This window comes from Gracilinanus agilis, chromosome 2 (genome assembly GCF_016433145.1).
Source record: "Gracilinanus agilis isolate LMUSP501 chromosome 2, AgileGrace, whole genome shotgun sequence".
Classification (NCBI taxonomy): Eukaryota; Metazoa; Chordata; class Mammalia; order Didelphimorphia; family Didelphidae; genus Gracilinanus; species Gracilinanus agilis.
In genome coordinates this window covers 335,835,551-335,858,099 of record NC_058131.1, presented here as the reverse complement: position 1 = coordinate 335,858,099, position 22,549 = coordinate 335,835,551, and the positions used below count along the sequence as shown (strand labels likewise).

The window sequence follows — 22,549 nt, the reverse complement described above, 5'->3', positions numbered from 1 at the left end:
TTTAATGTCAGTGAGAATTATTTTACCAATACATAAATGGGGATAAATAACACCAAAAGTCATGGGTTACTATGAGAAAAGTTCTTTCCTAAGGTCTTTTCTATCTGTGGCTTAAGGTCCCTCCCATTTCTAACATTACATGAATGTACACTCAGCAAGCAGTCAGGACAGCAATGCCTTGAGTTCCCATCAATAGCATAGAGAGGGGGACAGCTGGGTAGTTCAGTGGATTGAGAGCCAGTCCTAGAGACAGAAGGTTCTAGGTTCAAATCTGGCCTCAGACATGTCTTAGCTGTGTGTCCCTGGGTAAGTCCCATTGTCTAGCCCTCACTACTCTTCTGCCTTGGAACCAATACACAGTATTGATTCTAAAGTAAATGGTAAGGGCTTTAAAAAAAATAGTATAGATAAGTTAGAAGCAGCCAGGACAAGTGAAGATCTTGAGATTCCTCAGTTTGACAGTGAAGAGAACAAACAAAAGCTTTGAAGTAACTTTGCTACTTTCTACCTTTTAACACATCAATTCTCCCTCCTGGGACTCAACTTTCCCCCTATTGAAATGGAAGGTGGACTAAATGATCCCCCAGTTCTGAATCCAGTGGTGACTGCCTATAATTGTATGATTTCTCTAAGTTAAGCACCCCCTAAATATCAGGCTCAGTCATGGAAAACTCATTACTGTCCACATACCCCAAAATTTCCCAAGTTACAAACTCAAAAACAATCTCTCTGAGGAAGGGAATTAGATCTTCCTAAGTGAGTTCAACCAAATGTTTGTATATACTCAACCCTCCCACAACACTCTCCCATAGTTACCTCCAGGGCTTGGAATAAAGCCTTCCTGTAAGATACCAGCTTGTTAAAGGTAGGTAAATTAAAGTGTTGAGTAAATAATGCAAGGCTGACTAACTTGTCCGAGGGGACCTAAAAAGAGAAAAAAACACATTATAAACATATGCATTGAGTGGAAATAATGCACTGTAAACCCTGAGCTTTGCCTTAGCCCACTCACAAACATTTGCCCCCATAAAAGAAAAGGAATCTATATTTAGGAGGATATAACCTCAGGTCGTCTCTTCTTTCATCTGTGATCCTGACCTAAGACTTCAGGTCCCTTTGAATCTGATCTACTTAAACAAGAGTAGTTAAAAGATTATGTGAAGGGGCCAATACACAGAGATTCAGTGAATAAAGGTTAAGTCCCATACACTAGGAAAACATCTTTTTAACTCCAGCAGCTCTCAAATAACTTAAACCCATATTACTTACCTTAAACAGAGAGAAGAGTGAGCACCATGGGCATATGAGCAGAGATTAAGGGAAGGGAACACATTAATGTTAATACCAATTCTGGCTGGTTCCAGAGGCTCAAGAATTAGTTATATGGTGGTTGCTATCTGAAATGAGGAAATCCATTATCACCTCCAGGATCTGCTCCTTTTGGATGATCTCAACAATGGAATGAGGGTGGGGTATACAGGAAATTGAATGATCAAAGACCTGAGCCTTCTTTTTAATTTAACTAGGTACCTTAGTTTGGGAAAGTTCCATTTCTGGAATCTCCACTTATATCTAGTTTGTGGTAGATTATTCTTCAACTACATCTTTCATGGGGCAATACATATTTGATTTCTATGGACAAAAAATAGACCAATATGTACATATTAAAAACTTCCTTTTTAATTCAACTGAAAATATTCAATGAAAAATATTCTGGGAAAAATTGATTGATGACAGACAAGGAGGAATTAATCCTGGAGGGGAAGGATCCAAGAAAATTAAGTAACTGCTTTAATAAATGGAAGAAAATATTAACCTAAAACCGTATTTTAAAATATTGTGCCCTGTTCCTCATTCAAGATTTCTGAATATGTAAGCTCAAAATGCCTTCTGCTCAAGATATTACTGAGGGTAAGAGGGAACAACCATCTCTGAGCAAGTAATACTTGGAGCTGTTTGTTTTTTTTAACCTTTTCCTTCCATCTTGGAATCTATATTAGATATTGGTTCCAAGGCAGAAGAGTGGTAAGAGCTAGGCAATGGGGATTAAGAGACTTGCCCAGGGTCACACAGCTGAAAGTATCTGAGGCCAGATTTGAACCCAGGATCTCCTGCTCTAGGCCTGGCTCTCAATCCACTGAGCCAACCAGCTGCCCCCTTTGAGCTGTTCTTAATGACTTAATACATTTGTTCCCGGCAGTGTTTCTCTCTAAACATGTCCATTTGAAGCCATATGGCTCTATGTGTATAAAGCATAGAGGATTTGGAGTTAGGAGTATCTTGACAAATTCTTTTCACATTAGAGGTACAGCTACAAACTAGAAATCTAGATCCCTTAACTCTTGAAATGTCTGTTCTCTATAATCTTTACTTGCTCATGATTCTTTGGCCCAGAGCTCCCTCTGGTGGTCCCCAAAACTAAAACCATGACTAATTTCTACTTTATTGCCCCTGGAGATTTGATATGAAATGCTTCCCAGATATTCTGTGGGGAATCTTTCTTTTAGCACACAATTCTCCAAAAATGCTCATACTCTTTTTTTTTTTCAAACCCTTGTACTTCTGTGTATTGTCTCATAGGTGGAAGAGTGGTAAGGGTGGGCAATGGGGGTCAAGTGACTTGCCCAGGGTCACACAGCTGGGAAGTGGCTGATGCCCGGTTTGAACCTAGGACCTCCTGTCTCTAGGCCTGACTCTCACTCCACTGAGCTACCCAGCTGCCCCTGCTCATACTCTTGACAGCCCTCTAATCTGGTCCCTCTGCTGCTGCTGCTGCTGCTGCTACACCTTCCCTAGCACCTTCCAGCCTAACTTATAGTTCTAACTTATAGTTAGAATTCTTATCTGGTGCGCAGGCTGACTGGTAAACACTCACACAGCTCAAAGGCTACACACACTTCAGTAACTATCCTCCTGCTATATCACAATATTGGGCCCACCCCAATTGCCATCTCTCCATGGAAAACAGGAATCAAATCACTGTTTCTGGAAAGGGCTTTGTCGATTGTGTACCTTATTATCCTTTATGACTTTCCAAATCAAACACCTTCCTGGCTTCTTTTTGTCTCCCCTCATCAGAACTAGAATACAAGTTCCTTGGAGGGCAGAAACTATCTGTCATGACTTTTCATGCTTGGACAGTTGACATGGGCAATAAATTAGGAAGTAATAAAAGACTTTTGTTATTCCACCATGGGACTGACTTGGGGAGGGAAGATAAAAAAGGATTTTATCCTCGTGACTTTGGAAAAAACCCCAACTTACAACATCTTTGTCCCATACCAGCTACTAAGCTGAATGTTTTTATCATGTTTTTTAAATTTGTAAAGCAATTTTCATCATTTTATTTTGGACCTTACAAATACTGTGTTTGAGGTATGGTCCTCATTTAAAAGATGAGGCCCAGAGAGTAAAGGAAATGCCCAAAGTAATGGAACTTTGAGTTAAACTCTCACCCTTGTCCATGCAATGACTCTAAGAGTCTCTCTGGCACCAAGTCAATTGGCACTTTCAAAATCAGGGACTTACCTCAGAGTATTTGCCATCGCCAAACCACTGTACCCATCTCATGCCAGGGATAGCCTGGCGCTTTGTGTTGGATTTCCAGGAAACCACAATAGCAGGCCACCAGGAAAAACCTTTAATCTTCCCCCAGACAAGGTCACCAATGTGAAACTCTTTTCCATCCTGAAAATTAATTACACAAAATCAGAGGAATAGTGAACAAAGAAAAGCAAAACCCCAGGATAGGTTCCTTCCTACTCCCACCAGCCTGTAAGACATTCAAGGTCATCATTTCAAGAACTTCTAGTTCATGTGTCCTACTTGTGGCCAAAACTCTTCAGTGCAACAAGATGTGAGTTAAAATTGAAGTTAAAACTTTTTAAAAATGAAATATTTAGCAAAATAAATACAAATATATTACAATATGATGTTAATTTGTGATTTTCTGACTCAATATGAATCCCACTTCTTTTGGAACTTGTGTTATAATAACCACTACTGCTTCTCATTATTTGGGGGGAGAGGGGGTTATGGTGAAAAAGATTTCCCCCAGGTCACATAAATATGAACTTTTAGAAAAAGAATACCGACTTTGAAACTCATTTGTTCCCATTATACCCTGAAGTCTTACACAGAGCAAGAGACATCATCTTTCCATAGATAAGAAAAGCAACCTAAGGCTAAGAATAATTAGGAGAGTCCCAGTGGAATTATACATAGGGTACTGAGGATGGGGGATTGGGGGAGAGGGAAAGAACATGAATCATGTAACCATGGAAAAATACCCTAAAAAATAAAATAAAGAAAGAATAAGAATAATTAGGAGACCTGAGTTTTTTGAGTACTAACTCTGGATAACCCTTCTGGATCCTCCTTTTCCAAACCATTGCCCAGCCCCATCCTATGTACAGTGCCTCAGATACTCTGAGGTTTAGTGAAACTGGCCACTTACTTTTCTTTATAACCTCCCTCTTATATCTATATCTTTCCCCTGGCTATTATATGCCAGGAATTCATTCTTTCCTCTTAACCTCTTCCAAGTGCTTAGCTTAACTCATGATTCAGCTCTTCCATGGGGTTTTATCTGGCTATAGCTAATCTTCCTCCCAATGTTACCCAATATCTGTTGTATCTGCATTGTATCTACATTGCACAGAGCTCTGTACATGTTGTCTCCGACATTAAAGGCCATTTCCTTGAGCTCAGGATACTTGGATTTTTTACTTAGGCCTAAGACAGTACCTGACATATGATAAATGTTTGTTGGCTCACTGGAGATCAAATAAAAGGGTTGCCCTCGGTGACCAGTGGTGTACTTCACCTCTATCAGTATGTGATACGGATATGCCCATTTCCTGTCAAGTTTCCATACCTGGTATTCCATCTGATCAAGGTTCTCTGAAAACACACTTTGGGAACCCAGAGAATGGCGACGTCTTTCTCTAGCACTACGCCTGGTGGTTGTGATGCCCCCAATATCATCAGTGAGATCAATGGTGAGACACTGGAGACTAGTTGACAGTGTGCCAGTGGACCGTCGCCTATTGCTCTAGAATGAGATAAATCAACATGAGAATTAAGGGATCCAGTAGAACAATATCATCATCAGACAACAATTAATGCCAAGCTAAAGGTAGTGGACCCCAAAAGAAAATTGTTTTTGTAGAAAAATTCCAAAAGATAAACATGTGCATGTGCATACACAGGTGCATGTGCACACACACAAAACTCAGAAATACAGAATAAGGCCAGAAATATATTAATAGAGAAAATTTTCACTTAAGGAAACTAATTCAGACCTAACTGTAGGACTGGAAACCAAACCTTCTTGACTTTCAGGTCATTTTTTTTCTAACAATAAACCATACTTTCTCTCATGGTTAGAGATAAAGGAAAGAGGTGACGAAAAATCCATGGACTAAAGGTTAGATAAAATGTTGACAAAAAGAGTGAAAGAAATTGGGTGTATGTAAAAGCTATGACCAGCAAGACAAATTGAAGGCTCCTTAGGTGCCTTGAGAGCAAATAAGACTCTCTCATCCCAAAGGGGAGCAGATAGGTGAAGAGGCACTAGTCTTGTGAGATAAATAGAGCTGGCTACTTTTCAAGATTATTTTGCATGTAGTCTCAAACCCTGAACTCCTAGCAGCATAGAGCTGAGTAGCTGCTATATAAAGACCACCAAAGGTAACAGGATTTACTGACAACCTCCAATATAATACCCATTGTTTTGAAGAAGTAGAAGATAGAAAAGTCAAATGAGAAGGCATAAATAAAGGAAAGTGACTCCTCCCCAATGGCACAGGGGACAGATAGGGGAGGCACTAATCAGGTAGAATGCTCTGTAGCCCAAAAGAACTAGAAGAATTATCCATGTTTGCTCATTTCTAGCACTGAATTCACATGCCCACCTGGAGACCAAGAAAAAATGGCAATGGCAAGAGAGGAATTTTCAAATGGAAGAAAACAGGTATGAATCTCTCTCCCCATGCTCTATTTACTGTTTCCAACTTAGAAATCAAATAGAAGGGGGGTTAGGACAGGGGACTATGTATATCTTTTGACAGAACCAACCCTGGTCACTGGGGTATCCTTGAAATCTAAACTGGTATCTTCATTTTCTTTCCTGCTAGGTTTATTCTGTGAGGCCAGGCGTGGGGGAGGTCTGCGTCTTCCCCAATCAGTAGTGCTACCATCACTTCGGGACCGGACCTGGAACCAAGAGAGTACATGGACGGGGTCTCAGTAAAAGATCTGGCTGGACCAAGGGAAAATAGAATTCTGCTATTAAATCAATAACAAGAGTGCAAGGTGCTAGGAATCATACCACATTTTTATTATATTCCATATCTTCTAAGTAGGTTTTCCGAAAGACTCCCCTATACTCTCTAATAAACATTAGATTCTTCCACTCCCTCCTTCCCTAACAACTACCTTCCCATAAAAAATGTCCTATTTCCTAGAACAAACTTAATTCCCCAGTTTTAAGTTGCCAGGCCTGCACAGTGGTGGCTTATCAAGAGATGTTATCAGTGTCAAAACTGCTGATTACCCATCCACTCCATACTCAGATACTAAGAATTCTTTGTGGGGTTTGAGGGGAGTCCAATTGTGGGAGCAATCACAAAAAGCAATAGTTACTTTTCAAGCTGATTGGTAATCACAACCTTAGGAATACCAGCAGTCTTGTTAAAGTATTCTCTATAAGAAGTTAAACTTTTTCTAAAGAGAAAAAAAAAAAAAAAATCAAGGCTGCAAGAACCTGAGGTCACATTCAACAACTCTTTTAAAAAGAACTGTCCCATATAATTTTCCCCCTAAATCAATGGTAAAGTGAAGCTAAGTTGGCTATAATTGGCATTTTTTAATCATACCAATTTTTAAACAAGACTCCCATATAACAAACCCCTTTCCATCCAGAGAATACAAGACACACGTAGACACCCCCCACATAAAGTAAAACAAGTGGGTAGGAATGGTCTTAGAAATCAAGAAAACTAGGTTTATACCCTGAGGTTGAGACTCATAACAAGTCACTTCATCAAGTCTTTATATATTTTCATTGGTATAAAGGGAACAATACTATTTGTACCTTCTACCTCATCCTTTCTGAATAAATCCTATATGGATTGTTATTACTTAGTACAATAAAAGTAATGCCAAGAATGCATGTATTACAAATTTGGAAGTTGTGCCCTGGGTACCTCAATCTTTATAGTCATTTTTCAGTTCATATATGCTCATCTAACTGCCCATGGATGCAAGTAAATTCATAGAAAATGTTGCAGAGATTTACTGATTAACTCAAGATTTTTTTTTGCAACACACAGTTCTCTCTGCTTAGGTTCAAGGATGACTTACATTTGAATTTTCTGGTTGAAACTTGGCTTCACGATACAGCTTTGGCATCACAGGAATTTCTGATACCTCCGAGTCATCAGTCAAGTCCTATTACAGAGAGCAAATTTGTATATTTTCATTTTTTAAAGAAATAAGACCCAAAACTCACCACTGACACTCCCAATGAAGTGATTTAAAAAGTGACATATTAAGAACTAAACTGACATTTCCTTAGTACTCTATGTCCAAACTTAGATGCCATGAGAAAAGGCATTAAAATCTGGATAAAGGGGGTGAGAACATGGATGGAAAATTTCAAAATATGGTTATTAAAAATTGTATCTACATGTCATCAGGAAAAAAAGATAAAAAGGAAAAAAAATCTGGATAAAGAGGCAATCAGGAAAGGTTAGCAAGTCTTATCAGACTCCAGTATGACATCAGGAAAGATAAATCCAATGAAAAGGGTTTGGGACTTAGGATTCAACAAATCTTAGGATTCAAATGCTACCATATAACCTGACACTTAACTAAGTATGTGATCAAAGGCAAATAGCAGAACTTCTAATTCTCAATTTCCTCATCTATAAAATAGGAATAGTAATATCAGTTATATCTACCTCACTATATTTGTGAGGAGACTCAAATTAGAAAATTATAGATCAAGTGCTTTAAAGCCATTTACTATTTAAAATGTTAATTATTAAATATGAAACACAGCCTCAAATCATTAGGCCAATTTGTAATTAAGTAACAAGCCTTTTTCTATGAAGGTCTAGTACTCATATAATCATCCTATCCTTAGTGTCACGTCAGGGTATAGAACTGAATGAATCCAGGTCCTCTAAGACCCCTGAAACCCATTGCTCTGTCTACTCTCTTCTTCTCTAAGGTCAGAAATTATGAGAGTTGGAATTGGAAGGTCACCTCATCTAACTTATCCAACAACATCCTTGTCAAGAGTTACCCAGTCTGAGTTTATAATCCTCCAGTGATGGGAATAACGTCAGTATCTTACAGCAAAGTCCCAACCATACTTGGAGAGCTCTCACTGTTAAGAAACCTTAATGTGCCTCTCTAATACTCCTGTTTCTCTCCCTTTTGAGGCCAAGAAAAATAAGTCTACTTTCTCCACTACTGGACAAGCTCTTTCGAACATTGAAAGGAATTTTTCAAACACCCTCACCAACCTAGACATTCTTTAAAGGGGGTAAAAAGATGTGATAGACAATACACATGGAAAGGGATTGGAGGAACTGGGTTTTATTGATGGGGCTGGGAAGGCTCTTGAAAAACCATCTCACTACGTTGGTTTCTTGGGGTCCAGAGAATATTAATGTCATTCTCAAAGTGTATGAGTAAAAGGCAGAAAGGGAAGGAGGGAAGAAGAATCACAGCCAGCTCTTATAACCTCCCTGGTTCAAAGAGTATAGCTGGAAACTCAGTGAATGGGGAGAGAAGCTTCCCCTTGAAGCTTCTCCAGGAATTATGGTCTCCTACCTCATGATCAAGAAAGCACCTGTATACTGATCCAGGCCCCTGAGCCCCTCAGGAGAAGAGCAAAGGGATAATGGGATAAAGGGCTCATTAGATGGGTACCTCATCGAAGGTGATCATATGATAGAGTTCCCTTTTCGACACTCCCCGTCGGCTTACCCTACGACCTGTGGAAGTAATAAAATGGTCACCTTGGCAAGAATAGCTATGGCATATGAATCTTTTTTTTGACAAACTAAGATTTATCTCATCTTTTCCCAAAAGACCCTAGAGTTCCACCCCTAGGTCTTGTGCCCCAAAGTTGCATCCTGTATCAAAAAATAAATAAATAGATGAGTGGGGATTGGTTTTGCCCCTTACTTCATCTTTCTTTCTCTCTTGCAACATTTGCAAAAAAGGGAACAATAAAGATGGTAGTAGGTAGATATTGGTTCTATAAACAAACAATAGTTCAAGATGTTCACAATGAAATAAAATGGTTCCTCTACCAAGGGTTAAGTAAGAGAGCTATAATATAAGCATGGAGGAAAAATGGTACAGTAGAAATAATACTTGTCTATAATATGGCTCATCAAGTTCCTAAATCAGGCCTTCCATTCACTAACTGTATGTATGTATATATATGACTTCAAGAAAATCTTCACCCTCTGTGAGCCCTCACTTGCCTTCTCTATAATTCCAATCTTATGGTTTTTTAATAATACTAAATAAAATTTTGCTTAACTATATTTATGGAGCTTAGCTTTAAAGAGGTCCTCTGCAAAATGGAAACATATATTGCATGAAAGCACTGATACAACCTATATACCTTGGGGAGAGTAGGCAGGGAGGGATGAGAATCTGAATTTTAAAATGTCAGATAATTGTCAAATATTGTTTCCACATGTAATTGGAAAAAAAAAAAAAAGGAAAGGTTCCTTCATCTAGCCCAGGGAGGTCAGCATAAGGGATTTGTCCGATATCATACAAATAGTTAATTTTAATTAAGTGTTAATTTTGAACCTTTATCCTCTGAATCCAAAGGCATAATACTCCTGTAGTCTCTTCTATTCCTCATATTACCATCTACTTTGGTATATGTAATTGTCAATTAACAAATCAACTTAATTCCTATGATGATCCATAGTCCCTAATAAGGGCCCCCAAACCTTTAGCCTACATCATATAAAGGATGAGGTGTCATGGGGAGGTGGTACACAATGTTCACCCTCTACCATGGGAGCCTCAACACTAAAGACTAACTTGCTTAGACTTAACTAAGAGACTCCTCACTTCCTTTGACACATAGGATAATACCTATGACAAGAGACAATACTCCAGAAAAAGTCCAAGCAGAACAGAGGAAAGATGCCTTCTTCATCAAAACTTCTGTCCAGTTTGGGATTTCATTCACTTTTTAAGCTTGCCTGTTAACATCCTGAATTTTTCATAGAAACTGATTAACATTTTAAAGACTACGTAGCTACTTAATAAATTCAGAAAGACCCCCTCAACATACCACAAGATCTGACATTCTCTGAAGCCTCTCATCCTAAAGTGATCCTCACAGGAAACATTTTTTATATAAATTGAGTATGGCCAGATAGTAGAAGTCACAATCCATCTGTGAGACTCCTTGCTATCATAAACAAGGATACATTCAGATAATCTTCCCTCATCAGCACAAAAAAGAAATTACCTTTGATCTCCAGGCTCCCCACTGCTTCCAAGACAGGAGGAGAGAGTGTTTCGTCATCACTGCCATTGACCAAACTGAAGTCTTCTTTATTAGCCTCCTCACCATTGTATCTTCTTGTGTCTCCTTTCATTGTGCCCTATGGGGGATAGGGTAGAAAGGAGAAACAGAGAATATGAGGCTAAGGCTAGGATAAAACAACTGGGCAAGAGCAATAAACCATACCTCCACACCTGAAAGCATCTGATGGAGAAACTGGTATCACTCACTGGTCCCAAAGGAGACCTGTCCTCCATGTATCATTTATACTTGACCCATAAGGCCAAGTACCTCCAACTCAGAGGCTCCAGATCCAAGTCCATTGAACTGCCAAACCCCTACCACAAGAATGCCCAGGAGAAACTGAGATTAAGGAAGAAAAAGTGGTGGAAGCTTGAGTTCAACAAACTAATGCTGTAGTGCCCCTCTGTGTATATGGGCCAGACACTAGCTTTTCCCTCTCAACCATGAGAAAGATTCAATCCTATTACTTTCCTCTTCTTTGAACTTAAGTTTCAAAACCTTCCTTTTGGCTCCAGTGAATTTTCTTTCCTGACCCCTTTGTTTCCTTTCTCCTCTCCCCCTCATTCTCCAGGGTCCTCTTCTCTCCTTTCTCTTCCCCCAAAGAACTGCTTTTTTTCTCCTCGTGATGGAAAAAGCCCTGCCTTAGTCCAGTCTTCTGGGCCCAATTGGCTAAGATTTTTGTCTATCATTCTCCCTCCTTCCTTACCAGTTTTCCCCAGCTGAGGCTCTCAGAATTCACATTCCAAGAAGGGAAAAGGGAGTCACTAATGGGCAAATGGCCAGGAGAAGAATTTAAAGTGGGAAGAAGTAAAAGACCTTAAAATTATCAACCACCCCTTCAGTGACTGGAGTAACAGGACCTTTTTCCCCTGCCCTGAAACACCTCAAATTGAATAACCAAACACTCCTGGTTCCCTTTTCCAGGCCCAGTCATATTAAAATGGGCCCTATGCTCTAGACACTACAACCTCACTATGTTGTGGAGTCCAGATCACTACTCAACAACCTTCAACGTCAAAAAGAAAAAAAAATTCTCATGACATTCAAGGCCCTTCACAACTCTTCTCCCATTCAGCTACCCAAACTTTTCTCCTTCCTGCTTTTCCTTTGCTTTGGTGTTTCTCTCACACACTCTACTATGCCTGGACAAGCTGTGAGTATATATATATATATATATATATACACACACACACACACACACACAAGCTGTGAGTATAAGGTATAAGTCCATCCATAATTTTTTTTCTATTTTAACTAACTCCTCCTTTTTCTCAAGCCTACCCAAGACTATTTTTCCTCTGGTAAGTGCCTTCTCTTCCAGATGGTCACTCTTCAAATTTACATACAATACAAAAGCCTTTTATGGTCAGGATACTATTCAACCCAAAACAGTAAGTGCACTTACTTTCTCTCAGCTCCAGATTTCCAGGTGATACTTCAACTCAAATTTTACCTAGAATTTTACCCAAAACAACCCAATCGCAGAGACTTCTGACTTCAAATATGCCTATAATCCCCATGTGACCAAAGAGAAAAAGTAAGGGTAGGTTTTGCCCAAAGCCACATCTCGAGACCTCCAGTGCAGGGTGCTCTTTCCACTAAACTAGCTTCCTTTATCTACCTCACTTATCTAATTCACTCCTTTGGTCCTGCTTTCTTCAGGAAATCCTGGGGACCTAAAGGGAAGTTCTTTTCCATACCTCTCCCCCCACACCTCAAAAGTTAAAGATTAGTAATGTTCAGAATCACGGCCTCCTTCATTTTACACCAAAGACTAGCTTCAATTGCATTTGGCAATTAAGTGTGCTCAGTTACCACTAATATTCCCAATTACTTTACCTTTCTGACCTCATTTGCAAATGAGATGTACATCTGGGGTTCCCCTCCTGGCTGACAGGAATCCTCCTTCCCCAGGGGAGGTTGGGTGGCTCCCCTGCCCTTCCCTGGGCTCCAGCCCCCTCCCCCGGCCTCTGGGATGAATGTCCACCTTGGGCTAAGGGAGCTTAATGTTCCCCAAAGAACTCTCTTTCCACCCTGTGCAGGGGAAAGATTAGGTGAGAAAAGGGACGAATGTGAGTCTCTAAATAAGCCCAAGCCAACCAACCTTCCAGGGTCTTCCAGGGTCTTTGACCCACTGCAATAGAAGGTTCTGTTTGAGTTAGGGAGTGGCCTTCCCTCCCAACCCTCTGCAAAGGGTAGGGGTTGGGGGCAGGAGTGGGGTGGGGGCGGGGAGGTGAAGGATCAGGTTGCATTAATGGTGAAGTTCACAAGGGGGCGCTGTGTAGCACACGCAGCAGGAGAGCCAGAGCGCCCCCTGAAGGAAATTTACAAGGAGGCCTCCTCTGTCAGATTTCATTTTGTCTCTCTAGGCCCAGCCTCCCAAACCCATAACAGAGCTCCAGATTTCCAATTAGAATTCAAGAATACACCACACACACCCCCACAGCGCAGTTTTTTGGATTTTGTTTTCTATAAATGGATCTTTGCACAGACCTCTATGATCAAGAAATTTTTTACAAAATGAAAACTTGCCCTTCCCAGCCCAATTCAAGCAGACTAAATAACAAAGGCAAACACAAAATAATACCCAAGTGAGAGCAGAATAATGAACCGCAAGGAATAATGAACAGCCAGTGCTGCCTGGGGATTCCTTTCAATACTCTAGGATTTTCTTGTTTAAAAAACAAAACAAACAATCCTTATCTTCCACCTAAGAATCAATACTAAGGGAGGCAGCTGGGTAGCTCAGTGGATTGAGAGCCAGGCCTAGAAATGGGAGATCCTAGGTTCAAATCTGGCCTCAGATACTTCCTCACTGTGTGACCCTGGGCAAGTCACTTGACTCCCATTGCCTACCCTTACCACTCTTCTGCCTTGGAGCCAATACACAGTATTTACTCCAAGATGGAAGGGAAGGGGTTAAAAAAAAATAGAATCAATACTAAGTACTGGCTCCAACACAGAAGAGCAGTCACTTGCCCAGGGTCACACAGCTGGGAAGTGACAAGCCACATTTGAACTTAATCCACTGAGCTATCCCCATCTTCTCCCTACTATGGAATGTTCTAAGTGATGTCTTGAGAACAAGTTTTAATTTGCAAATCCCAGATGTGTTCCCTCAAGCAGAACAACTATTTTTTAAATTTTTCTTTATTTTAATAACAAATTTCCACATAAGTTTTCCAAAGTTATATGATTCATGTTGTCTCCTTTCTTCCCTCCCAGCTATCAGAGTTGACAAGCAATTCAGTCTGGGTTATACATATATTATCACGCAAAATATATTTCCATATTATGCATTTTTGCTAAGTGAATAATCTTATAAAAACCAAAACCCCAAAACTTATACCAAAATAAACAATAAATCATGTTTTCATTTGCATTTACACTTCAAAAGTTCTTCCTCTAGAAGTAGACAGCATTCTTTTTCATAAGTTCCTCAGAACTGTTCTAGATCATTATATTGCTGTTAGTGGCAAAGTCTATTATTTGATTGTCCCACAACATTTCAGTTACTATGTATTAATATTCTCCTGGTTCTGCTCATTTCACTCAGAACAACTATTTTTTTGAAGCCTTATGACCTGGAATAGTTTCCTTCCCTCCACAGAGATGTATTGTCTTCCTAGCTGTGTGACCCTGGGCAAGTCACTTAACCCCAAATGCCTAACTCTTACAACTCTGCCTTGGAACTGATACTAAGTATCAATTCTAAGACAGAAGGTAAGGATTTTTTTAAAATATAATGATCACTACTGAACACAGAAAGAAGTACTCACTACCTACAGTCCCACAGGAACTAAAACTTTGAGATACTTCTCAGCTTCCCACTACCTTTTATTCTGTTGATAAAAAAACAAAAAGAAACAGGCTGGTTTCCTTCTGCATTTAAAATTTGTTCCCACAAATAGGGAACTTCATTTATTATTATTGCTACTGCTACTGCTACTACTACTTTTTACACCATCCTTACCTTCTATCTTAGAATTGATCAGTCTCAAAGCAGAAGAGCCATAAGGGCTAGGCAATTAACCTTAATTGACTTGCCCAGGGTCACATAACTAAGAAATGTTTCAGCACAAATTTGAACCCATGACTTCCTGTCTCCAGGTTAGGTTCTCTATCCACTGAGCCACCTTCCTGCCTCTCATCTTTTTTTCCCCCCCAGAAACTTTTTTGCTGCCTCAATATCTGTATTAGCAGCCTTTCCTGACACTTTCACATTACTGTGAAATCCTGTATAACTTTTAAATCATGAAAATCAACCACAACTTGCTATAAATACCTGTGTTCCTTCACAATAATTTACCTTTAAATCTTCAAAGAGGCTTCAAGCCTTGGCTTGAATTGTCATGAAGCTTGAAGGAATATTCTTCTGATTCTGGCCTTCTATGCACATAGCTAATAGTTTCTCTAGCTCTAAAAGAGTAGTTTCTCTTTACTTCAATAGAAGTCTTTGACTTCTTACAAACACTGCCTTTTGTGTGCTCCTCTTTTATCCAGGAGTGTTCACCATTAGTGTTCCCAGTCAACAAAGCAAGTTTATTTATTATTTTTTTTTAAACCCTTAACTTCTGTGTATTGGCTTCTAGGTGGAAGAGTGGTAAGGGTGGGCAATGGGGGTCAAGTGACTTGCCCAGGGCCACACAGCTGGTAAGTGTCTGAGGCTGGGTTTGAACCTAGGACCTCCTGTCTCTAGGCCTGGCTCTCAATCCACTGAGCTACCCAGCTGCCCAAGTTTATGTATTACTGATGACATTTTTGTCCTTCATATTTTCTAATTACTTGTTTTAATTTCCAAGTATATTGACTTAATACTTATGAGATGATTCACTTTTCCCCACCTTAAAGAGCATTTTTGCTGCCAGAGTTAGGGCTGGAAGACAGGAGGTTCTGGGTTTCAAAAATGGCCTCAGAGGATTCCTACTTTTGAGACCCTGGGCAAATCACTTAACACCAATTGCCTCACTCTTACCACTCTTCTGCCTTGGAACCATATATTCAGTATCAGTTCTAAGATTGAAGGTAAGGGTTAAAAAAAAAAAAAAGAAAAGAAAAGAAAATGTAAGGATCACCACTGAACAAAAAGAGCTCTCTTACCACTCTTCTGCCTTGAAATCACATACTCACTATCAATAGACAGACAGACAGACAGACAGACAGACAGATAGATAGATAGATAGATAGATAGATAGATAGATAGATGGATAGACAGACAGAGGAAGGGGTGAGAGAACAGATTAAATAAATAAATAAATGAGTGAATGAATGGATGAATGAATGGAGGAATGAATAAAAAGATTACTACTGAACAGAGAGAAGAACTCAACTGCCTACAATCATTCAGAAACTAACTTGAGAGATGCTTCTCAGCTTCCCACTACCTTTTATGCTCCTGCTTTATATCTAGTGTCTGCTTTTCATAAGGAATTTTCATAATTTTTTTGGAATTTGGACACTGCCCATATCATACAGTGTGTGCTTTACATGGGAAATTTTCACAATTTTGGGGGGAATTGAAATGCTGCCCTCATCAGTGTCTGCTTTGCATAAGGAATTTTCATACATAATTTTTCTTGGAATGCAGATTTCATTCAGAACTCTTTACTTATTAGTTGAATTTGCATATACATGCATACAAGGTTAAATATGTAAAGGGAGAAATGTCTGCACATTTGCATAAATATCATTTCCACAAGGACAAACAAGATGATTCAGGTGTAGTTGGATCAAGTAAAACATCTCAGTGGATAAGTAAATGTCAGCTGTCCAGGACTAGAGCTGGCAAGGATCAGAAGTACAGAATTTAAACACAGATCTTCACTTCAATTCCTCGATATTCTTTATTCCCTCTACCACCCTGCTTCTCCACTTCATAAGGTCACACAAGGAGTAAACGTCTAAGCAGGACGGCATGAACCACATACCAGTGGCTCTCCTTTATTATTTCACCACCACCACTCCCCAAGCCCAGCATTTACTGGGTGGCTAATTCATCCCTGTTACCTAGAGAGTGAACCTCCCTCTTCTGTGCTTATTTATCCAAGTGAGCCACTTACCCAAGGGAAACCCAGTTGACCAACACAACCTCTCCAAGGTGCTCCTGAATTACAGACTGAAAAAACACTAGTCAGAGATGAGTAGAATTTAGAGCTAGAAAGAATATCACTTATAGATGAAGGAAACAGAAGCTCAAAAAAAAAATATGACTTGACTAAGGTCACCCACCAAAATAGTGAGTGTTGGCCCTGGGATTCCCACCCAGCTCTGGTCTCACCCAGGTGCCTCTCACTCAGCTCCTCCTTGGCCGGTTTCAGTGCTGCCTTACCTTCAGGGGTGTTAGTAGTCATTTATTTCACGCAAGGTTCCCTTCCTGCTGGGACCCTGAGCTAACCCAGCTCATCCCAGGCCCGGGGCCGCAACAACTCCTGGGTCCCGGGCTGTGGCTTTCATTCTCAGCTTTAATTCTCTGTCCACAACAGGAAGGAAGCATGGCCACTTTGCCTTTTCCTCCTCTGAGGGGCGGGGGAAGGCGGGGAGGGAGGGAAGGGAGGGAAAATGAAGAGCTGACCACAGCTTACTCCAGGCACTGAAGCTCCATATCCCTCCCTCAGCCCCCTCAGACAGGCCTCATCCTCTTGCTATACACTCAGGAGGAAGCAGGAGCTCGGGTCTCCCCTAGCTCAGGGTTCTCTCCTCTATGGGTTCTCTACATCAGAAGGCCTGATCCCTGATGTACCTTTTAAAGAAGACTGAAACTGGGCTGCCATCAAACCACACACACACCCCTCTCCACCATGAAGCAATCAGGATTAGAGCCTCCATTTTCTAACTCCTCACCCAGGGGGCCCAGGTTATCCCAGCTCCTCCTGAAGCCTGACAATGATTAACCACCACCCTGCAATAAATAACATCTTACATTCTTCTGCAGCTAACTTCAGGCCTCAAAGCTTCATCCACATTTCCTTACCCAAAAAGTCTGGTCACACAGGTAAAGAGCAAACTGAAGACTGGAATCCAGGCCTCCAGGCTCCAAAATCCATCGCTCTTTTCATCCTACCTACCCACCTTCAGGCAGACCCAGACTAGAGACTGTACCCCCAACAATTTGGCCCTCACGAGTTTAAGGCCATTGCATTTCCATCAACAAAAAAGGGAAGAGAAAGGCCCTGTCGGCCTCAGTTTCCTTATCTGTAAAATAAAATGGAGAAGGGAAATGGTAAACCACGCCAGTATCTTACCAAATGGTGTCACAAAGAGTTGGACGTGACTGAAACAACTAAACAAAAACAATTTAGCTCTGAACTTCATTAGCTCCCCCAATGAAATGGGGAGATCGCCTGCCCTACTTTCTTTACGGTGTTCCATAATCATAAGAAAATGTATTCTTTTCATGGATCTTTTAAAAAAATAAAAATAGGAGCACTAAGGGGCCTTAGTTTTCTTATCTGTAAAATGGAACTCAATGAGTTCATCTCTGCAGATTAAAAAAGGGAAGAGACTTGGCCAAGGGCATTCAAGTAGCCAGTCAAGTCTCCCAAGTCCAATTGTTCCCACTAAACTACACTTTAACTTTAAAATTTAAGTTGGAAAGTAGCTCAAAGGGAGACTGGAACCACTAAAATGTGTTGGCCTTTGTTGGGAGCGAGCTGTCACCGTGGAAGGGAAGAATCCTGGTTCAGATAAAGGTTAAATTAGATGGTCTGAGGGGGGCAGCTGGGTAGCTCAGTGGAGTGAGAGTCAGGCCTAGAGACAGGAGGTCCTAGGTTCAAACCCGACCTCAGCCACTTCCCAGCTGTGTGACCCTGGGCAAGTCACTTGACCCCCATTGCCCACCCTTACCACTCTTCCACCTATGAGACAATACACAGAAGTTAAGAGTTTAAAAAGTACAAGGGTTTAAAAAAAAAAAAATTAGATGGTCTGAGATCCCTTTCCAATCATGAGATTCTCTACTTCTTTTGTGACCTACAATTTACAATTTTTTCCCCAATATTGGGCAGTTTCATCACCAGAGTATTTATTCCAATTTCTGTTGTCTGCTGACTTTTGCGTTCTTTTCACAAACTAACTTTTTACTTACTTTTTACTATTTTTACTTACTTTACAATAGTAGTAATGGGCAGCAAGGTGGCACCTAGCTGGCCAAGTCTGGAATCAGGAAACCCTGATGAGACACCCAAGGCCTGTCACCTTGATGGTTAAGGCCTGAAAAGCTTTGTTACAGAAACCAAGATCAATTCCCATGTCTGAATTTTCTCAGTAGATTAGTGCTAACCCCATCTTTAACTTCCTATACACAGGAATGAAAATCCTGGTGAACCCAACTATTACAAAAATTCCAGCAAACCAATGTGATTATAGGTATCCTCCCTTCAAGTGATCTTGGAAATCCATGTAAAATTTTTTGGCCTTCCCTTCATGCCAAAGGAAGAAGTCTGAATTTTTTTCTTTTTTTCATATGGGGTATTTATGGAACCTATCCTAACCCTTATGTCTTGGGACTTACTTTTCTTGGCTATATCCTCTGAGGCATCTTTTCCCAAAATACGGCAGTTTCATCACCACAGAGTATTCCATCTGGCTTTTGCATTCTTTTCACAAACTCAACTTTTTACTTACTTTAACTTTAAAGAAGAAATTGTGTATAGTTAAGGTAGTAAAAGATAAAATACATTGACATTGTACATTATACATATTTTATGCATTTCTGAATTTAACTTTTCTGTGTCACCTGTTGGCCTTCGCATTTCATCTATTGCTTCCTCAAAACTCCCCGCGAAATCCCATTTAATTTCTTATGATGATCTGTGAATATATTGAAACTGCAAAGGGAAAAATTGTGATGTGGAGAGATACCTTAGGCCTCAAAGCCTGAATTTGTGAACTAGTGAATTGGATCCATTCATTTCCCAAGTTTTTATAGATAGTTCTAACCTAAGATCAGATTTGTGGTCATTTCCAGGTCTAGTCCAAGAAGTTTCTTCAAGAGTCACATGCTGAATTTGGAGCTAGATGACATAGATTCGAATGAGACTCTGACTAGAAGTGTGATCATGTGTCAGCCAACATCTCCAACTGTCAGTTTCTCATTTATACAAACTTATAAAAGGCAATAATAACTTAAAGTTTAAGTAATAGTTTAAAGTTCCCTAATTGCCATCAACACACAAGATTCCCTGAAACAATTTAAGAAGTGGCTGGGCCCTTGAGGTTGTTTCTTTATCTTTAATAGGGAAAGAATACTAATTGCATTCATTACCTATTCCACAAGTGTGATGAGAAAAGCCTTTTATTAAAACTGACTTATTGAGTAAGTACCTTCAACAGTTCCCCAAAGTCTACATTATCAAATATGAATTCCTTAAGCCAATATTCAAAGCCTGTCCATTTCACCTAATATCTGTTCCTCTAAAAAAGCGTAGCCTTTGGCCTGGTCTTATTAAACCCATCAATCCCTGTCAAAATCCAACATACTCCTAAAGCTAAATCATACCCCATTCTTTTAAGGGACAGCTTCAGTGCCTGAGAAATGGGTGATCTTCTGATTCTACAGCCTTGATTCAGTCTATCCAATGGTTCCCAAATGTTTTTGGCCTACCACCCCCTTTCCAGAAAAAATATTGCTTAGCTCCCTGGAAATCCACTTTTTTAAAAATTTTAATAGCAATTAATAGGAAAGATAAATGCACCTGTGGCCATCACAGCTCCCCCCCTGGATCGCTGCAGCACCCACCAGGGGGCAGTAGTGCCCACTTTGGGAATCATTGGTCTATACCCTTCATGGGGTCCTATCATACACCCCAGCCTTGCTTGTCCCAAGCACAAAACCAAGAGCAGGCCAGATAGTATTAAGTATTACTTAATAGTACTAAGTATTACTTCTTGAAAAATAAAGTTATTTATCATAATTTCCTCATTTATAAAATGGGGACAAATAATCCCGTACTCGGGTTCACAAGACTGACTGCTTTAATGATGAATAATTGTACAGACAACTTTGAAACTCCAATTAATGCAATGCTCAACCACAAATTTCAGAAGACATGCTCTCTACCCACCTCTTGGCAGGTGATGAATTCAAGCCGAAGAATAAGTCTTATTTTTGGAAATAAACAATGTAAGAGATTTGTTTGGCTATTCATCTGTTAGAAGGGTTTGGCTTTTTCCCATGGGGGAGGGGGGGTTGGGGGGAGGGAAAGCTCAAGAGTGTGATATGCCTCTCAATTGAAAACTTAAAAATTAGAAATAAATAAAAAAAATGAAATGATATTAAAGCACTTTGTAAACCTTACAGAGCTGACCTTTACAGAGTATACTTACCTGAATATACTCTTCATTCTCCCAATTACCCCTGCACTGACAACTTCTCTTAGCAGTCTTGACCCTATGTGATCCCTCATCCTCATTTGCCGTGTATCATGCGGCATCCCCAGTCCCCAATTCTGGGTGCCTATATCACCTGTTTTCTACACTTAAGCTTTCTAGGTAGCAAGTAATGTAGATTAGGGCCACTACAGGATATCTACATCTTTTCTCCTCAAGACCCTCTTGGAAGTTACAAAAAGAAAATCTTAGTTTACTTGTATGATAATATTCCTAATTATTAAAATTAACCCAAAGTGGAAAGAACAAACTACTTTGCCAAGTTGGTTTTCTCTTTCACTGAAAGTCTACATTGAAATGGGCTGAATGACAACTTGTCTGGCCTATTAATAAAAGTGATTCTTGGTTCAATAGACCTATTCTGCAGCCTTCCGGATGGCTCAAGATCCCAGCTGAAGTGGAAATTCTGTTACTCTGTGACTCAAAGGCTCAGGTGAGTTTGAGAAGATTCCTAGAATAGCATCCAAGTATCCTAACCCACAAAACAGAGCTCTTCCTCAACCTGCTGCCCAGAGGCAGGCCACTCTATCACTTCAGAAGGAAGCAACCAAGAGGAAAGGGAAAGAAAGGCTTTGTTCTTTGCTCCCAGAGAATGAAGTGTCCAGAATTCCTACTATGGACCCTTGGGGTTAATAAGAATGTCCCTGCTAAGAATCCAGGGGAGGGAAGGAAGTACCTAGTTTTACTGGGCAGTTTTACTAGACACACTGTCTAGGCTATGTGAGCTTTACAGTGTTTTTATAGCATCATGATTACAGCAACCGCATGAGGTCAAATAGCAAGGGCCCATGTCCCCATTTTGTAAATGAGGAACCTTCAGGAAGAACTATAAGTAAACTCCTTTTATAGAACCAAGGTAGCATCTTCAAAGGCAAGACTTCCAAAGAGGGCCAGAAGATGGGAGTGTGATGAACGGACATCCAGAAGGAAGGAAGTCTTACTCTCTAGCAGGGATTACAGAAGGCATCAAGGAATAGGAGTTCAAGCAATATACTAGCTCCCCTTGGCATATTTAAGGTTCATATGAATTATTTTGCTCATGCTCCTATGAAATACAGTGCAAATATTATTATGCCCTTTTGACAGATAAGCAAGCAGTTTCAGAGAACTTGTCCAAGGCCAGAGCTACTAAATATAGGATTCTCCCCGCCCCCACCCACCCACCCAGTATAAAGTGCTACCTGACTCTAGAAGATTGCAAGAATTCCAAAGCAAATCACCTTACAAACTGTTCCCTTCTCTCCCCTTCCTCAAAAAAAAAAAATGCCAGTAGGTAAGGTAAATATTATTATGAATCTCAGGTCAAGTAACTGACCCAGAGAACACACACAATAAGGCAAACAAGGGCCAGGACTCCAGGAAGTCTTAAAGATAAGGTCAATGCTCTCTTCCCCTATACTATCTATAATGTCTGTTCTAGTGCAATAGGTTGGTAAATTCATAAAAGGAAAACCACTCTGCTTATATCGGTTAAATGAATACATCTTGAAGTAGATCAATAAATTAATTTTTAATAGAACAATCACACCATACAAAATGCACAAAATCAATGCATACCATACCAAATAATGGCTCAGCATGAGG

At 40.1% G+C, this 22,549-nt stretch overlaps 1 protein-coding gene across 1 annotated transcript in view; it reads right to left on the bottom strand.

Annotated features, from left to right (window-relative positions):
- DNMT3B (DNA methyltransferase 3 beta) overlaps positions 1-10,649 on the bottom strand; it is a 34,748-nt gene extending 24,099 nt beyond the window's left edge. The window contains exons 1-7 of the mRNA XM_044659786.1: positions 10,520-10,649; positions 8,944-9,008; positions 7,366-7,452; positions 6,079-6,216; positions 4,877-5,053; positions 3,529-3,687; positions 817-924 (exon numbers count right to left, since the gene is read on the bottom strand). Of these exons, the coding sequence (XP_044515721.1) occupies positions 817-924; positions 3,529-3,687; positions 4,877-5,053; positions 6,079-6,216; positions 7,366-7,452; positions 8,944-9,008; positions 10,520-10,649 (864 nt within the window). The remainder of the gene's footprint in view (positions 1-816; positions 925-3,528; positions 3,688-4,876; positions 5,054-6,078; positions 6,217-7,365; positions 7,453-8,943; positions 9,009-10,519) is intronic.
- Between the last annotated feature and the right edge of the window lie 11,900 nt (positions 10,650-22,549).